Source organism: Humulus lupulus, chromosome 1, assembly GCF_963169125.1.
Source record: "Humulus lupulus chromosome 1, drHumLupu1.1, whole genome shotgun sequence".
Lineage (NCBI taxonomy): Eukaryota > Viridiplantae > Streptophyta > Magnoliopsida > Rosales > Cannabaceae > Humulus > Humulus lupulus.
In genome coordinates this window covers 161485759-161496357 of record NC_084793.1, presented here as the reverse complement: position 1 = coordinate 161496357, position 10599 = coordinate 161485759, and the positions used below count along the sequence as shown (strand labels likewise).

The following is a 10599-nucleotide window of genomic DNA, read 5'->3' as shown; positions in this document are numbered from 1 at the left end:
ACGAAGAGGCATTCCGTTTGTGCAAAGAATAGCAATGGCCGAGACCCCAGGCAAATTTAAGATGCCGGTCTTGCCCAACTTCACTAGATTAGAAGACCCAATACTCACGTGAATAAATTTAAGATACAAATGGATATCCAAAAGGTGTCAGATGACGCTCGATGCAAAATCTTTCCAGCCACCTTGTTTGATACTGCTCAGGAGTGGCTTTTCAAATTCCCTCCTGCCAGCATAGTGTCTTGGGAAATGTTCGTGAAGGAGTTTTACGGACAGTTTTATGTTGGTCGAGTACATCCGACCGAGGCCAACCAGCTGGTCGAGATACGCCAGAAGGAGGGAGAAACCTTGAAGGGGTATGTCCAACGTTTTATGTGAGCCGCTGCTGGGGCTAAGATAGTTGGTGATGAAGGAAAGATGATAGCACTTACTACTGGAGTACGGCGCCATTCATCCCTCTGGAACAGCTTGCGGAAGAATGTAGTAAAAAGAACCCAAGAATTTCTGGACCGAGCGAACAGGTAAATCAAGCTCGAAGAGGCCATTGCCAATGAAGGAAAGACGCCCGCAGACGACCAGGGTCTGAAAGAAGATCCCACCAAATCTGCCAATGGGTCTAGGAAACCCAATGGCAACGGCAAAAATAATGGGAAAAACGGGGGAAAGGGGCGAACCACGAGCCATCAACGTTTGAGAAAAAGTTCCCTAAAAGTAACAGATACGAGTCGAGGTTCACCAATTACACGGCCTAGTCGATAGCAGAGAAGAAGTGTACCATAACACTTACACCACTATTCCCTTCAGGCGACCAGCCCCAATTAGGAAAGATATCTCCAAGAGAGATACAACCAAGTTTTGTCGTTTTCATAACGACTATGGTCATGACACCAACGAGTGCAACCAGCTTAAATATGAGATTGAGTTCCTTATCAAACAAGGACACCTCAGAAGATATGTACGTGATGATGGAGGTTCTTAGTGAGAGGCTCAAGGAGGCAACAAGAGGCACCTGTACGCCAACTCTCCCCCCCTTTACAGCCAGCTCCAGTTGCTGGTACATTGCTGACCATCTACGACAGCCCACACCTGGTGGGTGATAGTGGGAAGGCAAGGGAAAGGTACGCTCGAACCTTACGTCACGGCCAGGACATTGAAATGTTGAACATAGAGGAGCGAACTACCAAAAAATCTCGAATAAAGGAAGAACCGATAACTTTCTCTGAGCTTGACGCTCAGCATGTTCGATTTCCCCATTCGGATCCTCTGTTCGTGGATGTCCAGATCGCTAATATGATGGTCAAGTGAGTATTGGTGGATACAGGAAGCTTAGTCAACATTTTGCACAAATCTTCACTGGAGAGGATGAAGTTGCCAGTGCAAAATTTGGAGCCATGCAACCAAATCATTTATGGTTTTTCTGGCGAAGGACTCGCGCCGACAGGGTCGATCAGGCTTACAGTCACAGCAGGGAATGCACCTGCAAACAGGACATTACTCACTACTTTCATAGTAGTTTATTGTCCTTCTACATATAATGCTGTGATTGGAAGGCCTATTCTAGTCGACCTGCGAGCTGTGACCTCGGTCTAGCACCTTGCCATGAAGTTTCCAACTGACGCAGGGGTAGGATGCGTGTTGGGAAACCAACAAGAAGCGCGGGAATTTTATAATTCCTCAATCACCAAGGAAAAAAGGGCGAATCTGGGGAAAAATCCGAGAAAAGGTTGTTGTTGGTAAATGAAGGACAAGCCCAATCAGGTGAACAAGTCACCAAATAGGGTGTTGCCCAAAGTGAGGATAGGGATTTAGATCCTCACTTTGGGGGTTTTGAAGAAGATGCGGGACCCATGGAGGACCTCGAGGAGGTCCAACTTGAATAGGCAGATCTGACCAGGGTTGTGAAAGTCGGTAAAAACTTAGATAATGACGAAGAAGAAACCGATGGAATTTTTGAAGTGAGTACAGCCAAATTGTAATACTTCTTGTGGAACAGCTCCACAAATCGAGTCCATGTCATGGTGGCAACATCATGCGATTGCTGGACAAAGTCCTACCATATTCTGGCATCCTTCTTGAGCAAAGACGAGACACAGGATATACGGTCTACGTTACTGAGATTCATGTGTGTCAGAATTGGCTCCACATTCCTTAGCCACTCTTCTGCCTCAAAAGGGTCTGTAGTCCCTTCGAAGTTTGGAGCGTGCTGCTTGCGGAACCTCTCATAAACTGGCTCCATGTGTTGTACTGGATATGGCGCATAGTTCGCCACTGTCCATCCCCCATATGAACCAACTTGTTGGGGTGCTGTGGCTGTGGCTGCGGATGCGGTGGAGGCTAAGTCTGGGGCTGAGCCTGTTGTCGTTGTTGCTACAATAGCTCCTCGACTTCTTGTCGCAATCTGGCGATCTCTGCAGTGTTGTCAGCTGGCGATGCCGGTGCATTGCGGCTGGCAGTAGCACGCACTTCCCTTCTGCGAACTGGAGGGGCTTCATTGTTCACTAGAGCAGTGTTGGAGGCGTTTCCGTTGGTGCGTGCAAATCTTCGGAGTGACATCATAGCAGAGTTCTAACAGTTGAAAGAAACATGTTATAATTTTACCTAATAGGCTCTAAGGCAAAAACTTATTCTAAACAGACATAACTCGAACCTATTGATTATGACTTCTTATGAAAATTATATAAGTCTTCTTTATTATTAGAGTGGGTTCCTATACTTAGAAAAACAATCCATCTTTATTTTCTAAGTTTGTTTCTAATCATCCTATATGACTTAATTCTCAAGCTCGAAACTCATCTTTGTTCCAAAGTTAACCATATTGAGGGAGGGCTGGGATCAGTAAAATCGTTCCCACTACTATGGCCCCCTAACTCTCAATATAGAAACTTGGTTCATTGATTTGTATCCACCCTCACTGAACTTAGTCATTATTTATTTTATTTATTATGATTGCGAAAATAAAAATCAAACTCATACATGATAACAAAATAACATGATATTTATTTGGAAAAGAGTTTTCACTAATTACAACCATAAAACAAATAATAAATAAAACAAACAATGAAACTAACTATTCTAAAAATCGAGATCTCCTATATCAGATCCTTCATCTAGCATATCATCATCTAACTCTTCATAGTCTTCATTATCATGTGCCTCAAAATGCCCTCGAGGAAGATTCGTAAAAATCCTATGCTTTTGCTCATTTGTAAACTGAAATTCTTATTTTGAAGTTAACCTAATTAAGAGAAAATAATATCTCATTGCTACTGGCAGTTCATCTTCATCATCCATTGTTTCCCATATTTCCTCTAAGGCTGCAATTACGGGATGAAAATCTCTAAATAGTCTAATTACTAAAACGTATTGTTTCATTGCTCTCATCATGATCTGCTTAGATTCTTGAAGGTGACCTATTTCTCTGTGGAACAAAAGCAGTCTCCGAGTGATTCTCTCTAGTGCTCCTACAGTGTTTCTCGGTTCTCTTATTCTCTTTAAAGCCTTAAAGCCTCAGATATCCTCATAGGTTAATGCTTCGTTCATTCTTAACTGAAAATATAAATGCTAAAATCGTTAGCTATACATATAAACATAATAACTATAACTTAAACACTTACTTGGTAGTCAGATTCGGAGCTTTGAGTGTGTGTATCGAGGAGAACTTCATGCGAATGAACTGTTTCTCTGATACCAACTATAACGACCCAACTATTCTAGACCTTGGACCATTAATAACTACTATACTTAATCATAAGAAAACGTACATATGAAAACATCATAACTTTATTTAAAACTATAAAGCAAATGTTGAATACATAAAAATGCATTTAGGATATGGGATCCCATTGTTTTAAAAATAAAAACATAACATGATCTAAATAAATCAATTACAAAACTAAGTGTGGAAAAATACATAGGAATATGATTTAAAGACTTAAAGACTTCATCCTCTAATCGAATGCTCAGTCCATCGATTCCGTCCTGCCTCAATACACAACCCCCGAGCTGCCAAGAACCTTTCCGCTGTCATAGCTATTTTCCTGCACATATAAACATAAAGGAATGAACCTAATGCCCAGCAAGGAAAATCTAACAACATAAATCATATACATAAAATTCATATCATATGCTAAAAACATGTCATAAACATATACCATAAGTGTATCATAAACATATGTCATATATACTATAATGCTACAATGGCCATCATACTACTTGGGGCTTGCTAACTAATCAAGCCCATTAGATTTGTGGGGCTTGCTAGATAAGCAAGTCATATGCCCATAAATTTATTGGGGCTTGTTAGCTATACAAGTCATATATGCCCAAGGCTATAAACATACATAATATAACATTGCATAACACAACATATCATAAGATAACATATAACATATAAAATCCTATCCTATTTTCCTTACCAATATACCGGGATATGAGAACAGAATCGGGACTTTGGAACACTCCTAAAAACCATCATAGAAAGGTGAGTATACTAAAGAAAAGAGACGAAATGAACGAACTATACCATCGAAAAGATACTTACCAAGAATCTTACGTTCAAGATCTTAGATTCCTAACCAAGAATAAATAATAGAGTTAGGATTTTGAGTAGAAAAACTATAAGAATTACACAGAAAGGAACTAGAAGAAGGAATACCTCGAATGCTTCTATAACCGAACTACACCTCGAACCGAAATATGCTATGAACCTTACTTCCCAAGTGTTTATTAAGCTTATAAGGATAAAGCTTATAACCCCAATCCAAGTGTTTATCACTCTAAAATAACCTAGCAGCTTGTAGACTCTGAACTTAGCTTGATGAATGAATAAATGGTTGGGTACTAGGTCCTATTTATAGAGTTCAAGAATGAAAAGATCTTCATTTAACTTGAATAAAATAATGGCTTTTTAATTGAAAAATATTTGAATAATCGTTCAGCAGAGGCTGAAGACTCAGTCAAAAAGATGCTGGACTTATCAAGAGGTTAAAGAATAAATTAAGCTCGGTTTCAAAAGCATTCAAAAATCATGCACACGAGCCGATATATCGCCCCTAGTAGGCGATACATCGCCTGGGCTAATATGCCAGAGGCTCGTCGAGGTGACCGTGCGAAGTTACGTGTTTTTGTATCCCCGTATGGCGATATATCACCCCTAGTGCTGCGATATATCATTATACGCTGAAATATTATACACGTAATTGCACATTTTCAGCCTAATTTGAATTGAGTAAACTGTCTTGACTAAGCCCTCTAACGATTTCAAAGCTGCTGGCAGACCCTAGGATATTCAAATATTACTCTTAATAAGTTTATTCCTCAAAATACTTAATTATCCATTAAACATACATACGAAAAGTGTCATTTACTTATTGGGTTTATCTAAACCTTATATTATAATAAATATCACATTCATAATCAATCATATTAATTAAACCTTAGGTTATAAATAATATTCTTAAACTATAGGTTAAACTTATAAAATCTACAAGTGTTACTACAAGTGTCCAACTAAATCCCGGTCTGAACCAAAATCCACAGTCATAAAAATACTACAACTATTACTATTGCTACTACTATCTAACTAGCTAAGTAAAGTTCTTGGACTCTATAGAAGCACTGCTTGCAGGATTAAGATTAGCCAAGGACATGGATATAAAGTCGCTTGAGATCTACAGTGACTCCCAGCTGGTGGTTAATCAAATTATTGGAGAGTACCAAGCTCGAGGTCTCAGGATGGTTGCTTATTTGAACAAAGCAAAGGACTTATTAGCACAATTTGAAAAGTATACCCTCTTGCAAGTACCTCGTGATCAGAACTCAAATGTCGATGCTTTGGCCAAGTTAGCAAGTGTGAGGGATGCTGACACCTTGAACATAGTGTCGGTTGAGCATTTGTCAGCACCAAGTATTCCAGCAGAGGAGTCTTCAATGATGATCCAAGCGGCAGACATGTGGATGACACCTTTCATTAGATACCTTGAGCAAGGAGTGTTGCCAGCGGATAGAAAAAAAGCAAGGACCCTCCAGAGGCAGTAGGCTCGATTCATTCTAGTCGACGGAATTTTATACAGGAGAGGGTATTCGATGCCGCTGTTAAGATGTGTTTCTAAAGAAAAGGCCAAGGAACTGATGCAAGAAGTCCATGAAGGTTTCTGTGTAGATCACACTGGGGGGTAGAGTTTGTCAAAAAAGATCCTAAGGCAAGGATATTTCTAGCCTACCATGAATGAGGACTCTGTGGATTTTGTTTGGAAATGTGACAAGTGCCAAAGGTTCTCCAAGATACCACAAGCGGCCCCTAATGAGCTCAAATAGATGTAGAGCCCGTGGTCATTCACAATATGGGGGATAGATTTGATCGGGTCTTTAGCCACAGGAAAAGGCAATGTCAAGTATGCAGTAGTTGTTGTTGACTACTTTACAAAGTGGGCTGAAGCTGAGCCACTTGCGACAATAACGACCAAGAAGGTTTTAGAATTTGTGGTCAAAAACATCGTGTGTCGGTATGGGTTACCAAGGAAAATTGTCTCTGATAATGGTACACAATTCGACAGTGATATGTTCACTGATTTTTGCGAAAGGCACGGGATTATCAAGAGTTTTTCATCGGTAGCTCATTTACAATCAAACAGATAGGTTGAAGCTGTCAACAAAACCCTGAAGGACACCTTGAAGAAAAGACTTGAAGAAGCAAAGGGGGCATGGTCAGAACAGCTACCAGAAGTCCTTTGGCCATATAGAACATCCCATCGAACAGCGACATGCCAACTCCATTCTCTCTGGCCTATGGATATGAAGTCATGTTGCCTGTTGATTTGGACCCACCGTCGCATAGAATGTTAGCATACGATCAGAGTACTAATGATCAGTTATTGACGGAGTCTTTGGATTTGGTTGATGAAAGACGTGAGCAAGTTCAACTCCGAGTAGCAGCTTACCAGCAAAAGGTCACTCGGTATTTCAACTCTAAAGTGTGTGAAAGAAAATTTAACGTGGGAGATCTGGTACTTAGAAGAGTTTTTCTTAACACCCACGATCAAGCTGCTGGAGTGCTTGGACCTAACTGGGAGGGTCTGTATCAAATTGAAGAAGTCATCCAACAAGGCACCTATAAACTTGCTCGCTTGAATGGAGAACACTTGTGCAAGTATTATCAATAAATAGTTCTTTTTGAAGAATTGGCTTGTATTAACTTCACTTTTTACAAGTTTATGAACAAGAGTTAGTCAGTCATATGACTAGTCGCTTATAAATGTAAGATCAATTTTTGATCACTCGTACAGACACGATTGTCCATTTATTACGAGAAATAAAAGGAATTGTGTGCAGCCAGTTATTCTTGCCAATTATTGTATTTATTACAAGTATTTTCTCATTACGTGTGTTGTTTTGCTATATAATCATTTTTTATAAGTTCGCGAGCAGTAATGTTCGAACAAGACTTGGTCATGGCAAGTGACCGAGAACCCTAAGCTCCTCAATCACTTGGGGGGCATATAAGGTACTGAGCAAGCAAAGCATATCAACAGGCATATGTAAACACACGAGCAAAATAAGGGAAAGCATACTACGTTACTTAGAGTATTTTTCAAAATTTTGTTTAAATTTTGTCAAATCAAAACAAAGTGCTATGCTAAGTTCGGTCAAACGAGCAGATGTAATAATAATTAGCAAATATTATAATATCAAAGTGAAATGTTTACACCGCGAGCAGTTTTTGCTCGAATGTAATTACTAATTAAAATAAAGCTACCCTACGCAGCTAAAATTGTCTTAACATCACGAACCGTGGTTCGTATGTCCTGGTTACAAATAAAAATAAATAAAATTACTGAGCAGCAGGAGGCTCTTGTTGGGATTGCTGGTCGACTGTTGTCCTAGCATCCTCGTCGACGCCTTCAATGCCTGTCGCTAAAGAGATCTCAGGGGATTCCTGAGCTTTCCTCTCTTCTTCCAGGCGAGCAGTGCACTTTGCTAGTTCGGCCTGCTTCATATGCTCTGGGAGATAGTCAAAGTTCACCTCGGGGTTGCTCTTCCAGAACATGTAGAAGCAGTTGAACTTCTCCAGGTTGCGAGCGTTAGTTTCTTCGAGCAGTTTGACGCACTCCTCTTGCTCGGTAGTTTCTTTCCTGCTGATCGCTAGGTCATCCTGAAGTTTGGAGGCCTCTTTAAAATCCAACCCCGAAGCCTCCTTATACTTCTCCTTGGCTTTAGTGATTTTGACCAATGCCTCCTGGTGTCTCCTCAACTCCTCGCTCAAACTAGCGATTTTCTCCTCGACTGCTGCTCGGCATGTTTGGCCTCGACCGCCTTGAGCTGTTCGGTGAGTCTTTTCTCGACTGTCTTAATCTCTTCAGCATGCTTGGCAACAATCTCCTCTGAGCGACGCCAACTAGTACTCATGGTCAAAACTCCTTGCAATCAAAGAAAAAGTAACGCTGTTAGTATGAGTAAAAGGGCAAGATGGACAACTAAAGCACAACAAAAATGGCAACTTACACTGAGTACTTCATTCAGCGCGCGGCTGAAAATTTGGTCGATCTTCATGGAGGAGACGTTGTTGAAGGCTTCCTGGCTACGCCGATGTCTTGACAGTTTCTTCAGCTTGTCGTTAGCCGAGTTGTATGCTGTGTTCAGGATAACCTCGACTTGAGTCTTTCCTGACTAATCAGGAGGACTTGGGTTGTGAGGAGCTGGAGGAGTCGGGTCGAGGGGAGCTGCAGGAGTCGGGTCAAGGGGAGCTGGAGGAGGGGTCATGTCCTTGGAAGGTGGTGGTGCAGAAGGATCCTCAGTCTGAGTCCTTTTCTTGGAGGGGTCACTACTGCTTTCCCCAGGGTGTCGCCTGCTTCCTCTCTTCCTTCTCGCAGGAGCTTCGACATTGATGTTGCTGTACAAGTCAAAGGCTTCTCCGGAAGGCATGACTGCAGAATGGAAACAAACGATCAAACAATATAAATTAAGTTATTTAAAAAAGCAAGGGAATAAGAGCAAGGGGAATTCTAAGTAATATACCCGAGCTATTATTATTGGTCGATACATTATTTATAGAACTACTGCTACACTCACTCTCTGCCTCGAAGAAGTCTAAATTTAAACTATTAATCGTAAATCTAAAGTTGTCGTCCCCGTCAAATAAATGACAGGGAATGGGCAAGTTGTCTAAAGTGAGAAGTCAGTGTCGTTCTCGTCAGAAGACTCGAGTACGGGCTCGAGGTACTCTGAAAGTTTTTGCTTGCCCTTCCCATGTTGGGTAGGGGCAGCAGTAGCCTGTGGGATGCTGGAAGGTTCCCTGATGATCACTCATGTTGCCCGTTGTCTCAGGGGTTGTGACACATCATGTTGTTGCTCAAGGACTGCTTCTCCAGAAGCACTCCCTGCGATGGACTCCGTCACTTCCTGGTGAGGAGCCAAGAGGCCGACCAGCCTTAAGTTGCTTTCAGTGACCATCTCCTTGATGCTCTTCTTGATTTTCGTCATGCTGGCCAGGGCAGCGGCCCTTATCTCCATCTTTGGAGTGGGCTCTGGTCGATACCATGGACCTAAACAATATCAAGGTTCTAAAGACAGTATAGAAAAGCTAGAAGAAATTAAACAATCAGTAATTAAGAGATTTACCTCCTCGGGTGAAGGCCAGGTTGTCAGTGACCAGGTCTGTTGTAAGAAAGTACTCCTGGAAATACTTTCCTACATTGGATTTGTAGGTGACGTCACTCAAGAATATGCGAGTAGACTCCTGGTGACAGAAATGGAAAAACCTCGTGTTGTTCTGGTTGGGGTTAGATTTAAGATCGAACAGATAGTTGATCTCGTGTGGTGTGGGCACAGGCCACTTCTTATGGTTATAAAGGATATAGAGTGCAAATAGTACTCTATATCTGTTGGGAGTAATTTGAAAGGGGGCAACCTCAAAATAATTGGCCACCTCTTGGAAAAATTCGTGCAGGGGCAAGATTGCCCCTGCCTCGATGTGGTACCTCAACCAGGCGCTGAAGGCACCCCCAGGCACGTTTGCCCTCTGGTCGGGTGAAGGTTTGACTAGGGTTATCCTAGGAAGACCGTACTTCTTGAGATAAATAGTCACCATCCCAGCCGATATGACGCTAGGAGGCACCACGTACCAGTCCACTTCTGGTCGAAGGTCGTCGTGAGGCCGGGCATGGGGTTGGATTTCTGGTGGTGAAGTGTTTATAGGTTGTGGATCATTTGAAGGACCCTCAATGTCGGCTGCTGGTTGGTTAGAAGGGGGATTAGTGGATTTCTTTTTTCTACGAGCAGTATATTTCACGCGACCCATATTAGGTTGACTGGTCGGAGGGCTGATCGGGTGGTTTTGCTGTTAAAATGGAACTTCTGAAAACAACAGTGACGGTTGTTCTTGATCCTCGAACAGTAGCGGAAGCAGATCGTCGTCGATTGGCCTTCCACCTCCCCAAGGATCGTGCATGAATATATGAGGACAGAAAAGGGGAGGTGAAAATCTACGGCCAATAGATAGAAGAATAGTAGACGTTGGGATAACGTTGCTCGTGTATAAAAGCTAAGCTTTTATACGACCAGCAGCATTCTAATGTAAACACTAAAAGCATGCGAACAATTTGGAAA

General features: G+C 41.8%; 1 protein-coding gene across 1 annotated transcript; it reads right to left on the bottom strand.

The window, feature by feature from the left end:
* Positions 1-8661: 8661 nt before the first annotated feature.
* On the bottom strand, positions 8662-10291 carry LOC133823914 (early nodulin-like protein 1). The gene is made up of 3 exons (XM_062256769.1): positions 10116-10291; positions 9442-9536; positions 8662-8918 (listed from the first exon to the last, which is right to left on the bottom strand). Exons 1-3 carry the CDS (start codon positions 10289-10291, stop codon positions 8662-8664), a joined length of 528 nt encoding a protein of 175 aa, XP_062112753.1.
* Positions 10292-10599: the final 308 nt, after the last annotated feature.

What these genes read in the sequence shown, in the direction of transcription:
- LOC133823914 (XM_062256769.1), bottom strand. Translation starts at nt 10,291, where the DNA reads ATGGGTCGCGTGAAATATACTGCTCGTAGAAAAAAGAAATCCACTAAT. An exon ending in CTTCGACCAGAAGTGGACTG is followed by an intron (nt 9,537 to 10,115) that starts GTACGTGGTGCC and finishes GATATTGTTTAG; the next exon opens with GTCCATGGTATCGACCAGAG. An exon ending in AGAAGAGCATCAAGGAGATG is followed by an intron (nt 8,919 to 9,441) that starts GTCACTGAAAGC and finishes TCCATTCTGCAG; the next exon opens with TCATGCCTTCCGGAGAAGCC.